General features: G+C 47.3%; 1 protein-coding gene across 3 annotated transcripts in view; it reads left to right on the top strand.

Moving 5' to 3' along the window:
* The first annotated feature begins 436 nt into the window (after positions 1-436).
* znf131 (zinc finger protein 131) overlaps positions 437-21,701 on the top strand; it is a 43,859-nt gene continuing 22,594 nt past the window's right edge. The window contains exons 1-3 of one of the 3 annotated variants that reach the window (XM_072257552.1): positions 437-540; positions 11,213-11,351; positions 12,789-12,890. In XM_072257552.1, the coding sequence (XP_072113653.1) occupies positions 11,222-11,351; positions 12,789-12,890 (232 nt within the window). In that variant the 5' untranslated portion in view covers positions 437-540; positions 11,213-11,221. Of the gene's footprint in view, positions 583-7,204; positions 7,349-11,212; positions 11,352-12,788; positions 12,891-21,701 lie in introns of those variants that run through there. The other 2 variants (XM_072257553.1, XM_072257554.1) reach the window with 2 other exon arrangements.

The raw sequence follows: 21,701 nt of genomic DNA, 5'->3' as shown, positions 1-21,701 counted from the left end.
GTGGTGGTGTGAGTCCTGAGGCTCCTGTACCTCCCTCCTGATGGCAGCAGTGAGAAGACAGCATGGCGTGGGTGGCAACTTTTCGTGTAGATATGTTCAATGGTGAGGAGGGCTTTACCCGAGATGGACTGGGCCTTATCTGTAGGCTTTTCCTTTTCCTTTCAGGGGTATTGGTGTGTCCATACCATACTATACTCTCCACCGCACACTATTGTTTCCAATTCTGATCCTATGATTCATGGTCTATAATATTCCAGCATATCTCCCGCTCCCTCTGCCTTTGCTACCGATTATTTTGAACCTTCGCCTTGCCGTGGACTCATCCCTCTCCGCCCCACTCGCAGACCAACGCCGCTGCTGCTGTAGCCGGATCAGGGCCCGGTTACTCTGGCAACTGACCGCGTCCCCTCCTCCCCCACCCCCTCTGCGCCGCCGGTTGTCAGGGTGAAAGGTCAGCTGCCGCACGGGCTGCCGGGAGAGTGAGGCCTCGTCCGACTCACGGAGCGGCGGGAAGGGAGCGGTGCGCTCTGCTCGGCACAGGTCAGGTCCCGGTTCCGGTCCCGGCTGGCCGCCGGTGAGACGGTCAGTGGCGGCGGCCGGACGGCAGCGATGGGCGAGAGGGGAGGGGGGAGATGTGAAATGCGCGATGTGATGACGTAACGGCAGTCGACTGTCGCCGCCGCGAGGGCGGGAGGTGCCGCCGGCTCTTTCCCCTCACATCTCTCTCAGCCTTAGGGCTGGGTGAACACCCGGGACGGTCGCCAGCGATGGCAGAGCTGTTTTTGGTGCATTACTGCGCGAATTATCCGATTTTTCTGCTCGAGTTGAAAGCCCAAAAGTAGGCCTTCCGGTGCTGATGCGGTAGATAAAGTGGCACCTCCCATTTCACCGGTTACTCCTTCACCGGTTGATTGAAGAGTGTTCCCATCTTTTATTGGTGGTTTGTGTGTTGATTGATGGGAAGCAGCGGGTTGTCATTGGTGGATCTGATGGGAGTTAGTGGACAGTCATTGATTGGTTTGGGGCTGTTTGATGGGAGACAGCGGACATTCATTGGTGGGTTTGGGGCTGTTTTGTGGGAGCCAGCGGGCAGTCATTGGTAGGTTTGGGGCTGTTTGATGGGAGCCAGCGGACAGTCATTGATGGGTTTGGGGCTGTTTGATGGGAGCCAGCGGACAGTCATTGGTGGGTTTGGGGCTGTTTGATGGGAGCCAGCGGACAGTCATTGGTGGGTTTGGGGCTGTTTGATGGGAGCCAGCGGACAGTCATTGGTGGGTTTGGAGCTGTTTGATGGGGATATCAGAATCAGGTTTAATATTATCAGCAAACGTGAAATTTGTTCTTTTGTAGCAGTCAGTACATAGTATAAAACTATAGGTAACAATAAGAAGTATGCATAAAATTAAGACCACAATATATAAAAATTAAATTGAATAAATAGTGCAAAAAGGAAGGGGAAGTACTGAGGAACTGTTCGTGAGTTTATTGTCCATTCAGAAAAATGATGACGGAGGGGAAGACGCTGTTCCTGAGTGTGTGTCTTCCAGCTCCTGTACCTCCTCCCTGATAGGGTTAGGCTTCTTTGTCTTTTAAAGGTGGTTCTGGTACTGTTGGTGTCTGTGATAGAGACCCACCACTGACGTTGCATTCAACATCAATAAGACCAAGAAACTGAGAACTTCAGGAAGGGGAAGTTGAGGGAACACAACCCTCATTGAGGGATCAGAAGTGGAAAGGGTGAGCAGTTTCAAATTCCTGGCTGTCAGCCTCCCTGAAGATCTATCCAGGGACCCAGCTGTTGATGCAATTACAAAGAAGGTACATCACCAAGACACTCATAAATCTCTGCAGAGGTACCATGGGGAACATTTTAACTGTCTGGTGTGAGGAGGCATTGCACATGAACGGGAAAAGCAGAGAAAGTTGCAAACTCAACCAACACCATCGTAGGCACTAGCCTCCCCAGCATCAAGGACAATTTTGAAAGGCAATGCCTCAAAAAGACAGCATACATCATTAAGGACACCCAACACCCTAGACATGCCCTCTACAAAAGGGCTGTTTGATGGGAGATAACAGACAGTCATTGGTAGGTTTAGACTATTTCATGGGAGACAATGGGTTGATATTGGTGGGATGGGACCATTGGTGGGTTTAGGCTGTTTGATGGGTGGCAGCAGGCAGTTGTTGGTGGTTTGGACTGTTTAGAAACAATGGGCCATCATTGGTGGGTTTAGACTCTTTGATTGGAGACAGCAGGCTGTCATTGGTGGATTTGGACTGTTTAGAGACAATGGGGCTGGCATTGGTGGGTTTGGACTGCTTGATGGGAGATAGTGGGCTGTCGTTGGTGGGTTTAGACTCTGATTGGAGACAACAGGCTGTTATTGGTGGGTTTGGACAGTTTGATGGGAGATAGTGGGCTGTCATTGGTGGATTTGGACTGTTTGGAGACAGCGGGCTGTCATTGGTGGATTTGGACTGTTTGGAGACAACGGGCTGTCATTGGTGGGTTTGGACTGTTTGATGGGAGACAATGGGCTGTCATTGTTGGGTTTAAACTAGTTGGGAGAGAGTGGGTTGTCATTGGTGGGTTTAGCCTGTTTATTGAGAGACAACAGGCTGCCATTGTTTGATGAGAGACTGTAAGTGGTACAAGGTCTTTTCCTATTGGATGTTGATTGTTGGGAAGGTCTGATCATCATTGGTGGATTGAGGTACAATTCGTAAGTTTTTTTAAACAGGAGATTCTGGAAATCCAGAGTAACACACACAAAGTCCTGGTGGAACTCAGCGGGTCAGGTATAAACAGTCATCGTTTTGGATTAAGACCCTTCATCAGGACCAATGAAGGGGTCTTGGCCCGAAACATTGACTGCTTATCCCTCTTCATGGACCTGTTGAGTTCCTCCAGGACTTTGTGTGTGTTACTCTGGAAAGTTGGGTTATTGTTGATGTTTGTACTGAGGTACAGTGATCAAACTTTGTTTTACGTACCATCCTTCCATTTTGTCTCACCACATCAGTGCATTGAGGTGGATCAAGGTAAAACAATGAAGTGTTACAGATACAGAGAATGTGCAGCGCAGGCAGAAAATACGGTGCAAGGCCGTAATGAGGTAGATTGTGAGGTCAAGAGTCCATCTTATCATACCGGAGAACAATTCCCTGTGGACTCAGTGGCCACTTTATTCGGTACCTCCTGTACTAACAAAATGGCCACTGAGTGTATGTTCATGAGATTCTGTTGCTGTAGCCCATCCGCTTCAAGGTTCGATGTGTCGTGTGTTCAGCGATGCTCTTCTGCACACCACTGTTGTAACGCATGTTACTGTCGCCTTCCTGTCAGCTTGAACCAGTCAAGCCATTCTCCTCTAACTTCTCATTAACAAGGCATTTTCACACTCAGAGCTGTCAATTGCTGGATTTTTTTTTTGTCTTTTTTTTGCTTCACTTTCTGTAAACTCTAGAGACAGTTGAGCGTGAAAATCCCAGGAGATCAGCAGTTTCTGAGAAACCACCAGTCTTGCAAAAGCAGTCATTACAAGGTTAGGGACACTTAGATCACGTTTTTTTCCCCATTCTGATGTTTGACCTGAACAACAACTGAATCTGAGAGAAGCTTGAAGGTTGGCTGTCTGCCAGGAGGCAAAGTGGGGGAATAAAAGAGGCCTTTACTGATTGGCTGTGAGTGACCAGAGATGTTCAGCAGGGGTCAGTGTTGGCACTGCTTCTTTTCTGGTTCCATGTTAATGATCTGGATGATGGAATTGATGGATTTGCGGCCAAGTTTGTGGACCATGGGAAGCTAAGTGGAGGGGCAAGTAATGTTGAGGCAATTATCGTGCAGGATTCCCCAAAGGTTAACTTGAAGGATGAGTTGGTGGTAAGGAAGGCAGATGTAACGTTAACATTCATTTCAAGAGGACTAGAATATACAAGGCGTAATGCTGAGGCTTTATAAGTCATTGGTCAGACCGAAATTGGATTATTCAGAACAGTTTTGGACCCCTTATCTAAGAAGATATATTCTGGCATTGGAGAGGATTCAGAAGAGGTTCACGAAAATTATTCCAGAAATGGAAGGGTTAATATATGAGGAGCATAACCGGAGGAGGTAGCAGAGGTACTTAATGAGTACTTTGCTTCAGTATTCACTACAGAAAAGGATCTTGGCGACCGTAGTGATGACTTGCAGTGGAATGAAAAGCTTGAGCATGTAGATATAAAGAGGATCTGCTGGAGCTTTTGGAAACCATCAAATTGGATAAGTCACCAGGAGCGGATGAGATGTACCCCAGGCTACTGTGGGAGGCGAGGGAGGAGATTGCTGAGCCTCTGGCGATGATCTTTGCATCATCAATGGGGACGGGAGAGGTTCCGGAGGATTGGAGGGTTGTGGATGTTGTTCCATTATTTAGGAAAGGGTCTACAGACAGCCCAGGAAATTATAGACCAGCGAGTCTTACTTCAGTGGTTGGTAAGTTGATGGAGAAGATCCTGAGAGGCAGGATTTATGAACATTTGGAGAGGCATAATATGATTAGGAATAGTCAGCATGGCTTTGTGAAAGGCAGGTCGTGCCTTACAAGCCTGATTGAATTTTTTGAGGATGTGACTAAACACATTGATGAAGGTAGGGCAGTAGATGTAGTGTATATGGATTTCAGCAAGGCATTTGATAAGTTATCCCATGCAAGGCTTATTGAGAAAGTAAGGAGGCATGGGATCCAAGGGGACATTGCTTTGTGGATCCAGAACTGGCTTGCCCACGGAAAGCAAAGAGTGGTTGTAGACGGGTCATATTCTGCATGGAGGTCAGTCACCAGTGGTGTGCCTCAGGGATCTGTGCTGGGACCCTGACTCTTTGTGATTTTTATAAGTAACCTGGATGGAGAAGTGGAGGGATGGGTTAGTAAATTTGCTGATGGCACAAAGGTTGGGGGTGTTGTAGATAGTGTGGAGGGCTGTCAGAGGTTACAGTGGGACATTGATAGGATGCAAAAATGGGCTGAGAAGTGATAGATGGAGTTCAACCCAGATAAGTGTGAGGTGGTTCATTTTGGTGGGTCAAGCATGATGACAGAATATAGCAATAATGGTAAGACTCTTGGCAGTGTGGAAGATCAGAGGGATCTTGGGGTCCAAGTCCATAGGACACCCAAAGCTGCTGCACAGGTTGACCATGTGGTTAAGAAGGTGTACGATGTATTGGTCGTCATCAATCGTGCCATTGAGTTTAGGAGCCGAGAGGTAATGTTGCAGCTATATAGGACCCTGGTCAGACCCCACATGGAGTACTGTGCTCAGTTGTGGTCGCCTCACTACAGGAAAGATGTGGAAGCCATAGAAGGGGTGCAGGGGAGATCTACAAGGATGTTGCCTGGATTGGGGAGCTTGGCTTATGAGAATAGGTTGAGTGAACTTGGCCTTTTCTCCTTGGAGCAAAGGAGGATGAGAGGTGACCTGATAGAGAGGCATTGATCGTGTGGATAGTCAGAGGCTTTTTCCCAGGGCTGAAACGGCTAGAACGAGAGGGCACAAGTTTTAAGGTGCTTGGAAGAAGGTACAGAGGAGATATCAGGGGTAAGTTTTCTATTCAGAGATTGGTGAGTGCGTGGAATGGGCTGCTGGCGGCGGAGGTGGAGGCGGCTATGATAGGGTCTTTTAAGAGACTGCTGGATAGGTGCATGGAGCTCAAAAAAAATAGAGGGCATAGGTAACCCTAGGTAATTTCTCAGGTAAGGACATGTTCGGCACAGCTTTGTGGGCTGAAGGGCCTGTATTGTGCTGTAGGTTTTCTATGTTTCTATTTGATGACTCTGTAGCTTAGAAGAATGAGAAGCTTGGATGTGGAGAGGATGCTTCCAAAGCGAAAGAGTCTAAGACTAGAGGGCACAGTTTCAGAATTGAGAAATGTCCATTTACAGCAGAGATGAGGAGGAATTTCTTTTGCCAGACGGTGGTGAATCTGTGGAATTCAGTGCCACAGACGCTGTAGAGGCCAAGTCATTGGGTATATTTAAAGTGTAGTTTGATAGATTCTTGACTAATAAAGGAGTCAAAGATTACGGGACGAAGGCAGGAGAATGGGGTTGAGAGGAATAATAAATCAGACATAATGGAATGGTGGATCAGACTCGATGGGCTGAATGGCCTGATTCTGCTCCCATGTTTTATGCTTCTGTGCGTTGAGTTGCTGCCAGATGATTGGCTGCTTCGATGAGCAGATGGACCTGATAAAGTGGCCACTGAGTGAACTTGTACCTTCAGATGAGTTCTGCTTTTGGGGGTTCGAAGCCGTGGTAAAGCCGTAAAGTTTAAATGTCCGCCATTCTCTGTGGCCTGGTTCCCCTGCTGCGGTTCTTTGTTCTATTATTTCCAGCGAGCTGCCAGCACAGGAAACCTGCTACAACTTAATTTTCACTCCTCCGTCAGGGTGTCACTGTTATACAATCTGCTTCCTGTTTCTGGTTTCTCTCGCACACGATGGCATATTCTGCTGAACTCCCACTGGGGGTATTAGTCCCAGTCGAGTCGACCCACTTACAACTTAGAGCAGTGCAGTATCAGACTCTCGTGGACCACAGAGCCAGGGATCCGTGTCTTCTCTCCCCCACCTGCCCATCATCTCCCACCTCACCTGGATGCACCTGGCACCTGTCACCTGCCGGCACAGCTGAGGATGCTCTGGGGGCAGCCCGCAAGTGTTGCCCCACTTCCTGGAGGCAACACAATGCCTAGCAGAGCAACACAACCCTGGTGTAACAAGCCCCTTTGCCCCCACCCACTCATACAGGTCTCCAACACCATGACAGCTCTCCAACCTCTGACCCCCAGACATCAGGTCTCTAGCTTCAGCCTGCCCAAGGTCTCACTGATTTTGGTTTGACCTTCAGGCCTCAACGCCAGACAAGCTCAGAGCTCTGGCTCGGTGACCCAGGCCCTTCTGACTCCTCTCCTTTGCCTGCCCAGCATCCACCTCACCTGGATCCTGCAATCACCAACCAGCCCCCGTTCCACTCCTCCCTCTCACCTCTTCATTCCTCCCACCTCCCCTCCACGCTCTCAGCCTGAGTCGGGGTCTCGGTTCAACAGGTCAAGCTCTCCTTTCCCTCCGCAGATACCGCCTGACCCTCTGAGTTCCCCCAAAAGCAGTTTATTTGCCTGAGACCCAGACGACGTGGAGGCAATGGCTGTTAGGTGCTATCAAAGTGAGAGACAAAAACCTTCTTCATATTCAATATCCTGATCGTCAACGGGACCCTCACAGTCAGCACCATAGGGGTCACCGTTGCCCAGAAGCTCATCGGGAAATGCCTCATGGACTGTGGAACACAACTGCACGGTAGTCTCGCGGTGGTCACGGTAGTCTCGCGGTTGTCATGGTAGTCTCGCAGTGGTCACGGTAGTCTCGCGGTTGTCATGGTAGTCTCGCGGTGGTCACGGTAGTCTCGTGGTTGTCACGGTAAGATAGTGTTAAAGGAATACTATTTTAGCCCGGGATGTTCCGAAGTTCAGAGTTCAATTCCAGTGCTGTCTCTAAAGATTTTGTACATTCTCCATTTGACCTTGTGGATTTCCTCCGGGTGCACCGGTCTCCTCCCACAGTCCAAAGACGTACGGGTTAGGAGGTTAATTTGTTATTGTTAATTAGACTAGAATTAAATGGGTGCATTAGTGACCGGTGTGACTTGTTGGGGCACAAGGGCCTGTTTCATGCTGTATCTGTAAATAAATTTAAAATAAGTACAGGCCCTATGGCCCACACTGTTGTGCAACCTCTTAACCTACTCTAAGATCAGTCTAAACCTTCCCGCTACACGGTCCTCTGCTTTCTTTTTAACTGTGTGCCTGTCCCTTACTTAATGGTATTGGTCCATGGTATAAAACAGGTTGGGAACCCCGCTTTAGAGGCTTGATGTAGAGATGGTTAGATGGGAGGTTTAGGATCGGATTCTTGGGTATGGGGAACTGAAGGCACAGGGGTTTATTTTGTTGCCTTGTTCCCTTTTGGCAACTGCGCATTGTATGTGGTGAAACTCCAGACTTATTCTCAGCTGCTTGAAGTCAAGAGGCTATGTTGCAACCTTATAAGTTTAGGCCACATCTGGAGTATTGTGTACAGTTCTGGTCACCCCACTACGGGAAGGATGTCAAGGCTTTGGAGAGGGTGCAGAAGAGGTTCACTAGGACGCTGCCTGGATTAGAGGGCGTGTGTTATAACGAGAGGGTGGATAAACTCGGGTTGTTTTCTCTGGAGCAACGGAGGCTGAGGGGAGATCAGAGAAAGGCTGATGAGATTATCAGAGGCATAGAGAGAGTGGATGGACTGTATCTTCTTCCCAGGGTTGAAATGTCTAGTGCCAGAGAGCATGGATTGAAGGTGAAAGGTGTCGGTTCAAAGCGGGTGTGAGGGGCAAGTGTTTCAGTCAGAGAGTGCTGGGTCCCTGCAATGTGCTGTCTGGTATGGTGGTGAAGCCAAATACATTGGAGGCTTTTTAGAGACGTTTGGATAGGCACATGGATGTGAGGAAGAATGGGGGGGGGGGGATATGGACATGGTGTAGGTAGGAGGGGTTAGGGTTTGAGTGTTTTTGATTTGTTTTTTAGCTGGTTCAGCACAGCAATGTGGGCCAAATGGCCTGTTCTTGTGCGGTACTGTTCTACGTTCATTGTATCAGGAGCAATCAATGTTCAAAGTAAATTTATTATCAAAGTGTGCATATGTCACTGCATACAAGCCCGAGATTTATTTTCTTGCAGGTACTTACAGTAAATACAAAGAAACCCAATAGAATTAATGAAAGACTGTACCCACAATAGGACGGGCAAATGGCCAATTTGCAAAAGATATCAAACTGTGCAAATACAAAATGAAAGAAAAAATAATAAATAAATAAATAATAAGTATTGAGAATAGGCGATGATGAGTACCTGAAAGTGTTTAGTGGGAACAGGGCAGTGATGGGGTGAGTGAAGTTATCCCCTCTGGTTTGAGAGGCTGACGATTGAGGGCTAATAATTGTTCCTGAAGCTGGTGGTGTGGGTCCTGAGGCTCCTGTACCTCCTGCCTGATGGTTGAGGGCTAATAATTGTTCCTGAAGCTGGTGGTGTGGGTCCTGAGGCTCCTGTACTTCCTGTCCAACGGTAACAACAAGATGAGAGCATGGCCTGGGTGGTGGCAGATCCTCATGATGGATGTTGCTTTCCTGTGAAAATGCTCCACATCTTATCATGAAATCGACCTTGTGTAAGACAGCAAATCTGCTTGATGCTTCCCCTCTGTGCGTGCTGTGCGCTAGTTCCATCCCCATCTCCAGCTCCAGCCATTACACAACACTACCCTGCTCTCTCCTCTTGTCAGCTGCTCCCGTCGATGCCGGTTACTTCGAAATGAATCATTTGTTTCACAAATGAAACCAATTGCAGGCAAATTAATATAGAACACGGAACAGCAGACCCACAAAGTGCTGGAGGAACTCAGCAGATCAGGCAGCCTCTGTGGAGCGGAATAAACAGTCCACGTTTCCGTCCCAGGTCCATCGGGACCGGAAAGGAAAAGGAGAGGAGCCAGGTTAAGAAGGTGGGGGGAGGGGAAGGTCTACAAGCTAGGAGGTAACACACATCAAAGTTGCTGGTGAACGCAGCAGGCCAGGCAGCATCTCTAGGAAAAGGTGCAGTCGACGTTTCGGGCCGAGACCCTTCGTCAGGACTAACTGAAGGAAGAGCTAGTAAGAGGTTTGAAAGTGGGAGAGGGAGGGGGAGATCCAAAATGATAGGAGAAGACAGGACGGGGAGGGATGGAGCCAGGAGCTGAACAGGTGATTGGCAAAGGGAATATGAGAGGATCATGGGACAGGAGGTCCGGGGAGAAGGAAAAGTGGGGGGGGGGAAGCCCAGAGGATGGGCAAGGAGTATAGTCAGAGGGACAGAGGGAGAAAAAGGAGAGAGAGAGAAAGAATGTGTGTATATAAATAAATAACGGATGGGGTACGAGGGGGAGGTGGGGCTAGATGGCGATGGGTGAAGCTGGGTGCTTGGGGGGGGTGGGGTGTGGAATGAAGTAAGAAGCTGGGAGGTGATAGGTGGAAAAGGTAAAGGGCTGAAGAAGAAGGAATCTGATTGGAGGACATACAACAGTACAGTACAGGTCCTTCTGTTTGTGATGTTGTGCTAACTTTTTACTATACTCTGAAATTGATCTAAATCATCAGAGCTGTACATTTTCATCTAGATGCTTTATGCATAAGCATATTACTCATTTTATTTATATATTTATTTCTTGGCACGTTATGTCCATAGATCCCTCAATGTTCTGCACAATTTGATTGTTAAGAAGGTACATGGTATGCTGTTCTTCAGTAGTCGGGAGATTGAGTTCAAGAGCCATGAGTTAATGTTGTAAATCTATAAACCCTGGTTAGACCACACTTGGAGTATTGTGTCCATTCTGGTCACCTCGGTATAGGAAGGATGTGTACTTACAGAACGGTGCCAGAATTGAACTCCAAAACGCCCCGAGCTTTCATAGGGTCACGCTGACCACGATGCTTCCGTGGTGCCCTACGCTACCGTAGTTTGAGCAAGCTCTTTGGAGCGAAGGAGGATGAGAGGTGAGTTGACAGAGGTATCAAGATGATTGAAGGCATACTTCAAGTGGACAGCCAAACTTTCTGCTGGGCCGCCAATGGCTTGTATGAGGGAGCATAATTTTAAGGTGATTGGAGGAAGGTATTGGGTGGGGGGGGAATGTCTGAGGTAAATTCTTTACACAGGGAGTGGTGGGTGTGTGGAATGTGTTGGTGGTAAAGGCAGAAAAATGAGGGGCATTTAAGAGACTTAGATAGACACATGGATGATAGAAAAATGGAGGGTTATGTGGGAGGGAAGGATGAGATTGATTTTAGAGTAGATTAAAAAGTCGGCACAACACTGGGCTGAAAGGTCTTTACTGTTCTTAATGTTCTATGTTTTAGGTCATTGATCCTTTCTCAACTGTAGACCATAACACATGGAGCAGAATTAGGCCATTCTGTCCATTGAGTCTGCTCCACCATTCCATCATGGCTGATTTATTTTCCCCCTCAACCCCATTCTCCTGCCTTCTCGCTGACCCAGAATTTGGAACTCAATCACTCAGAACTCTGAACTCTTCAGCAATTCTGTTTTTAAGTGTTAACCCTCATGGTGGTTTGTGGGTTCTTTGCAGTAATCCGACATGGAGGCGGAAGAGATGTTGGTGGATAGTGTTGATGAGGTGCCAAGCCACTACTACAAGCTGGTGTTAGACCGGCTGAATGAGCAGCGACAGCAAGAGCAGTTTACAGACATCACCCTCATTGTGGATGGTCAGTATTTCACACCTCCTTTCAAACTGGAATTGGGTCCTTGGGAGAGCTCTATCCTTTTGACGCGGACTGGTTACTTGTAATGTAAAACAGCAGCACAGAAACGGGCCCTTTGGCCCATCGACTGATTCTGTTAATCTGCCTAGCCCATTGACCCACACCGGGGCGATAATCCTCCATAACCTCCCATTTTATGCTAACTTCTCTTAAATGTTGAAAATGGAATCTGCATCCACTACTTCTGCTGGCAGCTCATTCCACATTCTCACCACCCACCCCCTGAGTGAGAGAAGTTCCCCTTAAGTATTTCGCCTTTCACCCTTTACCCATGACCTCTAGTTTGAGTCTCGCCCAACCTCAGTGGAAAAATCCTCCTTGCATTTACTCTAAGTATACCCCTCATAATTTTGTACACCTCCATCAAATCTCCTCTCATTCTCCTACACTACAGGGAATTAATTCCTAACCTATTCAACCTTTCCCTGTACAGTTAAAAAATACTTGTCTTGTATTCGGACCATACAGATCAAATCATTACACAGCACATTGAGGTAAATCAATAACAGAGTGCAGAATAAAGTGTTACAGTTACAGAGAAAGTGCAGTGGAGCTAGACAATAAGGTGCAAGGTCATAACAAGGCAGATTGTGAGGTCAGGAGTCCATTAAACTAATTAAACGAGTACCTAAATGCCCGAGTAAACTAATCCCTTCTGCCTACACAATGTCCGCAGCACTCCATTCTCTGCACATTCATGTGAGTTCCGAGGAGCCTCTTAAACACCTCTATCATATCTGCACCCACATTCCAGGAACCCATCACTCTGCGTGTAAAATTAAAGAAAATGTCCTGCACCTCTCAGTCAAACTTACCCCCTCAACTTAAACACATGCTTTCTAGTATTCGACATTTTGACCCTGGGAAAAGTTGGAGAAATTCTCTTTTGAATTCTCAAAAGTTCAAGGTAAATTTATTATCAAAGTACATATATGTCACCATATACAACCCCGAGATTCATTTTCTTGCAGGCATACTGAATAAACCCATAATAGAATAATAACCATAATAAAATCAATCAAAGACCGCGCTAACTTGGGCGTTCAACCAATTTAGGAACAGCTTCTTCCCCTCTGCCATCAGATTTCCGAATGACTTTTGAATATTACCTCACTATTTTGCTTTCATTTTGCACTCTATTTATGTTTTAATATATTCTTATTGTAATTTATTGTATTTTTTAATGTATTGCACAACAGAACAAAATTCATGATACCTGTCAGTGGTAATAAATGAATTCTGGTTCTGAATGCCATCCGGTGCCCACTGCGTCCTGTTTGACCAGGTGTGGGCACTGTCTTTGGCATGGCTGTTTGCTGGAAACTGGTCAGAGCATCGCTGGCGTCTCATGGAGAGTGAAATGGCATTGTGTTCCCACAGGTCACCATTTCAAAGCCCACAAGGCCGTCCTTGCTGCCTGCAGCCAGTTCTTTTGTCGTTTCTTCCAGGACTTCAGGGAAGAAAACTTGGTTGTGATTGAAGGTAAGTTTTGGCAATGATTTCACTGAGATAAGAGGATTTTTTTTTTGTTTCAAGTCAAGTTGAGTTTATTGTCATTTGTACAAGCACAGGTGATGTACAGCTTCAAAAACTGCAATGCTTTTGTATGGACCGGATACAGGTTGGGGAATTAGAAACATAGGAACATAGAAATCTACAGCACATTACAATGTTGTGCCGACCGTGTGGCCTATGGGCTTTGTACAAGACCAGATACAGGTTGGGGAACTGCTTTCTATGAGACCAGATTCCAGAAGTCCAGTCAGCGGTGGGAGCAGAGCACTTGGAAGAGTTTCCTCACAGGTCGGCGATGCTAGTATAAAAGGAGGGCTTCGCAGGCGTTTGGACATTCCGGAGGCCCAATCAGCAGCGGGAACAGGACGTTTCAAAGTAAATAAAAGTACAGAAGGAACAAGCAGGGTGGTTTCTGTTGGGAGTAGGCCAGCGGTGAGAGTGAGAGCATAAGGCTCGGACTCAAGAGGCCAAAGAAGACGCCGAGCCCAAAGACACGGGTTAGTAGAGTTGTTCATGGTTGCCCATTGTACAGTGCAGGCAGGATGGCAGATATGGCAGTGGAATGCTCCCCCTGTAGGATGTGGGAATTCATGGAACCTGATGGTTTCCCTGATGACTACACCTGCGGGAACTGCAGCCAACTTCAGCTCATGAAAGACGCAGTAAGGAGCCGGAGCTGGAGTTGGATGAACTAAGGATCATCCAGGAGGCAGAACAATCGATAGATATGATTTTTGAGCTGGTGGTTTTGCCCAGAATGCAGAATTCGGGGAGTAGATGGATGAACACCGAGAGAGGTGAAGGGAGAAGGAAGTCACTGCAGCCTCCCCCTGTGGCCATTCCCCTCAGCAACAGGTATACCCCTTTGGATACTGCTGAGGGGGATGACCTATCTGGGCAAAGCAGCAGCAGCCAGACCAATAGCACTGTGGCCAGCTCTGAGCCTCAGTATGGTAGGGTCAGGCGAAACAATAGTTATAGGGGACTCAATAGTTAGGGAAACAGGTAGAAGATTCTGCGGCAGCAAAAGAGAAGCCAGGATAGTGTGTTGCCTCGCGGGTGTTAGGGTACAGGATGTCTCTGAGCGGCTGCAGAGTATTCTTGAAGGGGAGGGTGAGCAGCTGGAGGTCGTGGTATATGTTGGTACCAATGTCATAGGCAGGAGAGGGGTAGAGGTCCTGCACAGTAAGTTTAGGGATTTAGGCTGAAGAGCAGGACCTCCAAGGTGATAATCTCTGGATCACTCCCAGTGCCATGAACTAGGGAAGGTCAGAACAGGAAGATAGCACAGATAAATGAGTGGCTGAGGAGATGGTGCAGGGGGCAGGGTTTCAAGTCCTTGGATCATTGGAACCGTTTCTGGGGAAGGGGTGACCTGTAGAGGTGGGACGGGACAGGTTGCACCTGAACTGGAGGGGAACCAATATCCTGGGAGGGAGATTTGCTAATGCTGTTGGAGAGGTTTTAGACTGAATTTGCGGGGGGGTGGGAACCGAAGTGAAGAGGCAGAGGATGGAGAGGTTGGCGCACAAATAGAGTCAACTTGTAGGGAGTTTGTGAGGAAGGATGGGCAGATAATAGAACAAAAATGCACTCAGCCAGATGGTTTGAGATGTGTTTATTTTAATGCAAGGAGATCTTAACAAGGTGGATGCACTTAGAGCGTGGGTCAATACATGAAACTATGACGTTGTGGCCATTACAGACACTTGGATGTCTCAGGAGCAGGAATGGCTGCTGAATGTGCTGGGCTTTAGATGTTTCAAAGAGGACAGGGAGGGAGGCAAAAGAGGTGGGGGCGTGGCACTGCTAATCAGGGATAGCATCACGGCTGCAGAAAGGGAGGAAGTCATGGAGGGATTGTCTACTGAGTCATTGTGGGTGTAAGTCAGAAACAGGAAGGGGACAATAACTCTACTGGGTATTTTGTTTAGAACCCCCCCCCCCAATAATAATAGAGATATCGAGGAGCAGATAGGGAGGCAGATTCTGGAATGGTACAATAATAATAGGGTTGTTGTGATGGGAGATTTTAATTTTCCTGATATCGATTGGCATCTCCTTAGATCAAGGGATTTAGATGGAATGGAGTTTGTTAGGTGTGTTCAGGAAGGTTTCCTGATACAATATGTAGATAAGCCATCCAGAGGAGAGGCTGTACTTGATCTGGTATTGGGAAATGAACCTGGTCAGGTGTCAGATCTCTTGGTGGGAGAGCATTTCGGAGACTCTAATCACAACTCTATCTCCTTTACCATAGCGCTGGAGAGGGATAGGAGCAGACAACTTGGGAAAAGAATTTGGGGGAATATGATGCTATTAGGCAGAAACTTGGGAGCAGGTGTTCGCAGGGAAATGCATGGCAGAAATATGGCAAACGTTCAGGGAACATTTGCATGGCGTTCTGCAGAGGTATTTTCCATTGAGGCAGGGAAAGGATGGTAGAGTTAAAGAACCATGGTGTACAAAGGATGTAGAAAATCTAGTTAAGAAGAAAAGAAAAACTTACGAATGATTCAAGAAACGAGGTTTGTTAGAGCTCCAGGGTGCCAGGAAAGAGATCAGGAATGAAATTAGAGCTAGGAGGGTCCATGAGAAGGCCTTGGTGAGCAGGATTAAGGAAAACTCCAAGGCATTCTACAGGCATGTGAAGAGCAAGAGGATGAGCCATGTGAGAATCAGGTGCAATGGTGGAAATGTGTGCTTGGAGCCAGATGAGGTAAAGGAGGTACTTAATGAATACTTTGTTTCAGTATTCGCCAGTGAAAAGGACCTTGACAATTATGAGGATGACTTACAGTGGACCAACACACTTAAGGGTATAGACATTAAAAAAGAGGATGAGATGTACCCCAGGCTACTCTGGGAAGCGAGGGAGGAGATCGCTGAGCCTCTGGCAATGATCTTTGCATCATCAATAGGGACGGGAGAAGTACCAGCGGACTGGAAGGTTGCAAATGTTGTTCCCTTGTTCAAGAAAGGGAGTAGAGATAACCCAGGAAATTATAGACCAGTGAGTCTTACTTCAGTGGTGGGCAAGTTGTTGGAGAAGATTCTGAGATGCAGGAGTTATGAGTATTTGGGGAGACGTAATTTGATTAGGGATAGTCAGCATGGTTTTGTCAAGGGCAATGCCTTATGTGCCTGAGGTAACAAAACACATTGATGAAGGTAGAGCAGTGGATATAGTGTATATGGATTTTACTAAGGCCTTTGATAAAGTTCCCCATGCAAGGCTCATTCAGAAAGTAATGAGGCATGGGATCCAAGGAGACATTGCTTTGTATATTCAGGATTGGTTCGCCCACAGAAGGCAAAAGGTGGTCGTAGATGGTTTGTATTCTGCATGGAGGTGGGTGACCAGTGGTGTTTCACTGGGATCTGTTCTGGGACTCCTCCTCTTTGTGATTTTTATAAATGACCTGGATGATGAAGTAGAAGGGTGGGTTAGTAAGTTTGCCTTCTAGTTGGGGGTGTTGTGGATGTCACACACAAAATGCTGGAGGAACTCCGTAGGCCAGACAGCATCTATAGACAAATGAACATCTGCAGATTTTGTCCTGTTTGTGGGGTGGATAGCCTGGAGGGTTGTCAGAGGTTATTGCAGGACATCGATAGAATGCAGAACTGGGCCGAGAAGTGGCAGATGGAGTTCAACCCAGATAAGTGTGAGGTGGTTCATTTTGGTAGACTCTTGGCAATGTGGAGGATCAGCGAGATCTTGGGGTCTGTGTCCACTCGAAGCTGCTGGCAGGTTGACAGTGTTGTAAGAAGGCGTATGCTGTGATGGCCTTCATCAACCGCGGGATTGAGTTCAAGAGCTGTGAGGTGATGTTGCAGCAATATAACACCTTGGTTAGACCCCATTTGGAGTACTGTGTTCAGTTCTGGCCATCTCACTACAGGAAGGATGTGGATACTATGGAGAGAGTGCAGAGGAGATTCACAAGGATGTTGACTGGATTGGGGAGCATGCCTTGTGAGAATAGGCTGAGTGAACTTGGCCTTGGAGCGATAGAGGATGAGAGATGTCTTGATAGAGGTGTACAAGATGATGAGAGGCATTGATTGTGTAGATAGCAAGGGGCTTTTTCCCAGGGCTGAAATGGCTAAGATGACAGGGCATAGTTTTAAGGTGCTTAAAAGAAGGTACAAGGGGGATTTCCGAGGTAAATTTTTCACTCAAAGAGTGGTGAGTGTGTGGAATGCACTGCCAGCGACGGTGGTGGACGCCAATACAATAGGGCAATATAAGAGACTCTTAGATAGGTACTTGGAGCTTAGAAAAATAGAGGGCTATGTGGTAGGGCAATTCTAGGCAGCTTCTAGAGTAGGTTACATGGTTGGCACAGGGTGGAGAATTGCTTTGAACAAGACCAGATACGGGGTGGGGAATTGCTTTGTCGACCGGCTTCACTTGGTCCACCATATCAGCCAAGGTGGCCGGGTAGTGTAGCATTGCAGTACCAGTGATCACCGATCAGGGTTCAATTTCTGCCACTGACATTCCACCCGCCCCGCTGTGTCCACAAGGGTTTCTTCCTGGTGCTCTTGTTTACTCCCACACATCCGAAAGAAAAGGGTTTTGGTTAGTGAATTGTGAGCCTGCTATGTTAATGCCTCTTGTGGGCCACCCAGCACCATCCTTGGTGATTTAACTTAGTGCAGACAATGCATTTTACTGGATGTTGCAATAGACCATAAACATTGGAGCAGAATCAGGCCATTCAGCCCATCGAGTCTGCTCCGCTATTTGATCATGGCTGATTTATTATCTCTCTCAATCCCATTCTCCTGCCTTCTCCCCATAATCTTTCATGCCCTGACCTATCAAGGATCGGTTAACTTCCGCTTTAAATACACCCAATGACTTGGTGTCTACAGCTGCCTGTGACATAAAGAATTCCACAGGTTTACCATCCTCTGGCGAAAGAAATTCCTGCTTCTCTCTGTTATAAGTGGACGTCCCTCTCACTGAAGGTTGTGCCCTCTGGTCCTAGACTCCCCCACCATAGGAAACCTATGACAAATAAAGCTAAAACCTTTAACCTCCCAGAGGCCATTCACTTTAATTTCTCTTCCGATTCCTGCACTGGCCTGTCTACCTACAGCCTCCTCTAGATATTAAAGCAATGGCACCTCATTTTCTGCCTTGGTGGCCTTCAACCTGATGTCTTGAGCACTGCTTTCACTAACTTGCAGCAACTGCTTCCCCGCTTTCTTTCCCTGATCCCGATCACTCCATGTCTTCTCCCTCCCTACCCCGTTGATCTGCATTCATCCCTCCTGGCCGCCTACCCTGTACTCCATGGTCCGCTGTGTTCTCCTTTCAGATTCCTCCATCTTCTTCAGCCTTTTCCACTTTCATCTGCTCTACCTCTCTTTATATTCCTCCCCTTAGTGCCCCTTATCCTCCCCCTTCTCCCATGGTTCACTTTCCTTCCCTTTCAAATTCCACCTTCTTCAGCCGTTTACCTTTTCCACCCATCACCAGCTTCTTACTTCATGCACTCTCCCCCACCCCCCCTACCTTCCCCCTCATCTGGCTTCATCTATCACCTTCTAGATTGTACTCCTTCCCTCCCCTTCCCCCACCTTCTTATTCTGACTTCTGCCTCCTTCCCTTCCAGTCCTGAAGAAGGGCCTCGGCTTGAAACGTTACATGTTTATTCATTTCCATAGACCTGCTGAGTTCCTCCAGCATCTTGTGTGTGTGTTGCTCTGGATTTCCAGCATCAGCAGGATCTCTTGTGTTTATGATCAAGAGGGAGTGGGGTGGGAGCTCCCCTCTTTCTTTTCATTCCTGGTGAATGTGGGGATCTCAATGAAAGTATTGAATATTGAATGGTCTAGATAGAGTGGATGTGGAGAGAGTGTTTCCCATTGTGTGGGAAGTCTAGGACCAGAGGGCACAGACTCATAATAGAGGGTGTCCGTTTAAAACAGAGATGAGGAGGAGTTTCTCCAGGCAGAGGGTGGGTGGTGAATGTGTGGAATTCATTATTACTGATGGCAGTGGTGCCAAGTCATTGGGTGTATTTAAAGCTGATGTTGACAGGTTCATGATTAGTCAGGGTGTCAAAGGTTGTGGGGTGAAGGCAGGAGAATGGGGTTGAGAGGGATAATAAATCAATCATGATGGAATGGCGGAGCAGACTCGATGGGCCGAATGGCCAAATTCTGCTCCTGTGTCTTGTGGTCTAAGGATCTCGCCTGGCGCTGTTGACTGTCTTCTTTCCCTCCACAGATGCTGCCTGATCTGCTGAAGCTCATCAGCTTTTTGTGTTGGTCCTGATTTTATTTATTTATTCACTTATGGGATCTGGGTGTCAGCATTTGTTGCCCGTCCCTAGTTGCCCATGAGGAGGTGGTGGTGAGCTGCCTTCTTGAACTGCTGCAGTCTCTGAGGTGTAGATGCACCCGTAATGTGCCTACAGAATCTCTTGTCTCTCCCTTGTACAGTTCCTGCCTGTTATTCTTCCTGTGTATCATATTGTGTGTTGTCTGAACTTCAGCCTCCGCTGCCTTGCCCCATTCCAACTTGATGGGCTGAATGGCCTAACCCTTCTATATCTTATGTGTAAGTGTATTGGAAGACCTTTTCTTCTGGAGGGAGCTGCCCAGACTCCTGTGCTGGTTGGGAGACTGGCTGATTTTGAGAATGCACTGCCAGTGAAGCTGATACAGTCACGGCAGTTACAGGCGCCTTGGCCCACACTTACCTGAGCCACTCGGGCAGACCCAAGTCCAGGCAAATAGGATTAGTGTAGATGGCCGGGGTGGACGTGGCCTGTTTCTCTGCTCTACCCCTCTATCAATCTGTTCATCAAGTGTGAATGATCAGCTTTCTCGTTGCTACGGATTAGGAATTCTGCTGTGGTGTGTTGGTCAGGGCGCAGCGTGCAACTAAAAATGACATTCAACAGTTGTAAAAAAAACAAAATATGGTATGAAAATAAAGCTAGAGGTTACAGCATGGATATGGAATAAAATGTGCATAAACACATAAATCCCAGAATGAATTTACAATGTAAACAGCATCATAAAAGTGACACACACAAAATGCCGGAGGAACTCAACAGGTCAGGCAGCGTCTATGGAAATGAGTAAATAGTCGACCTTTTGAGCCAAGAGGGTCTTTGGCATTTTGTGTGTGTTTGATTTCCAGCATCTGCAGACTTTCTGCAGACTTTCTCAAGTTTATTATAAAACTGGTTCAAAGTGTTTGCAGTGCAGGGCAGAGACGGATAATCCAATCAGTGGTCACTTTATTAGGTACCTCCCGTACTTAATAATTCAGCCACGGTCAAATGGCGGAGCAGGCATAATACCCTCTTGCTGCTGCATCTTGCCACCTTATCCCAGGCCCAACGATATCAATATGCTTCTTTAAATCTCATCACATAAGGATTATGTGTGTGTCTCGAGAGCAGGGTTCCTAACCTTTTTGATGCCATTTACTCCTACCCCTAACCAAGGGGTCCGTGGACAACAGGTTGAGATCCCCCTGTTGGAGAGGAAGGTGGATGAAGCTGAGACAGTTAGCCAGGATCTCCAAGGACTCAGGCTTGGCATATCTCTCAGAGCAGGTCACTCAGCAGTTCCTGGTCTCTCAATTGTGTCAGGAGATACCTTTACCTAATTGTCCTCAGAAAGGCACTTGGGACATGGAGGGAGCTTCAAGGAAAGAGGACCGGTCGAGACAACAGAGACTTATGGAGAAGAGGAGTTCGGTGGGTAATAAAATGGATGAGTTCACGGTGCTAGCCAGGAGTCAGAGAACATTTCGGAGTGCAGTGTTATCTGTTTCACTGGAACGGGGCTGCACGAGGACATACCCGACCAAAACTTTTCCATGGACGGCTTCCAGCCCGTTCGGGCTGACCGGAAGAGCACTGAGAGCAGTAAGCGTAAAGGAGTTGGGTGCCTACTGATCTGGTGAACAACAGATGGTGCAATCCGGGGTATATTATGATCGAGGAACGTGTTTGCAGACTGGATATTGAACTTTTTGCTGTTGGACTTCGGCCACATTCCACCGAGATACAACACTGGGCGGCACAGGAGGTCGTTCCTGCCTGTGGCCATCGAACGTGCAGCTCTTCCCATGGAGGGTCAGACACCCTGAGCCAATAGACTGGTCCTGGATTTATTTCCATCTGGCATAGTTTGCATTTTGTTGTTTGATTGTTTGTGGTTTTTGTATTGCTATATTTACGCTCTGTTCTTGGTTGGTGCGGCTGTAACGAAACCCAATTTCCCTTGGGATCAATAAAGTATATCTATCTATCTATCTATTCACATGAAGACAGATTCAGTTGAGTTTTTTGTCATATACGATATACGCAAAATGCTGTATGAACTCACCAGGTCAGGCAACACCTATGGAGGGGAATAAACAGTTGGCGTTTCAGGCTGAGACCCTTAGGCGGTTCTTAGAACTCCTGGTGTCAGATTGTATTGATTTAGCCATGAAACTCTGTGGGATGTTTTGGATTACCGGTGCCATACAAGTGAAAATTGTAATACTATTGTAAACACAAGAGATTCTGCAGTTGCTGGAAATCCAGAGTAACACACGCACAAATACTGGAGGAACTCAGCTGGTCAGGCAGCATCTGTGGTGGGGAATAAATAGTCAACATTTTGGAAGGGTCTTGGACCAAAGCGTTGACTGCTCACTCCCTTCTGTAGATGCTGCCTGACTTCCCAGTTCCTCCAGAATTGTGTGTGTGTTATTTGGATTTCCAGCATCTGAAGAATCTCCTGTGTTTATTC

Source organism: Mobula birostris, chromosome 5 (genome assembly GCF_030028105.1).
Source record: "Mobula birostris isolate sMobBir1 chromosome 5, sMobBir1.hap1, whole genome shotgun sequence".
Lineage (NCBI taxonomy): Eukaryota > Metazoa > Chordata > Chondrichthyes > Myliobatiformes > Myliobatidae > Mobula > Mobula birostris.
The sequence above is the reverse complement of the archived record's forward strand: the minus strand, read 5'-3'. Positions and strand labels throughout refer to the sequence as shown.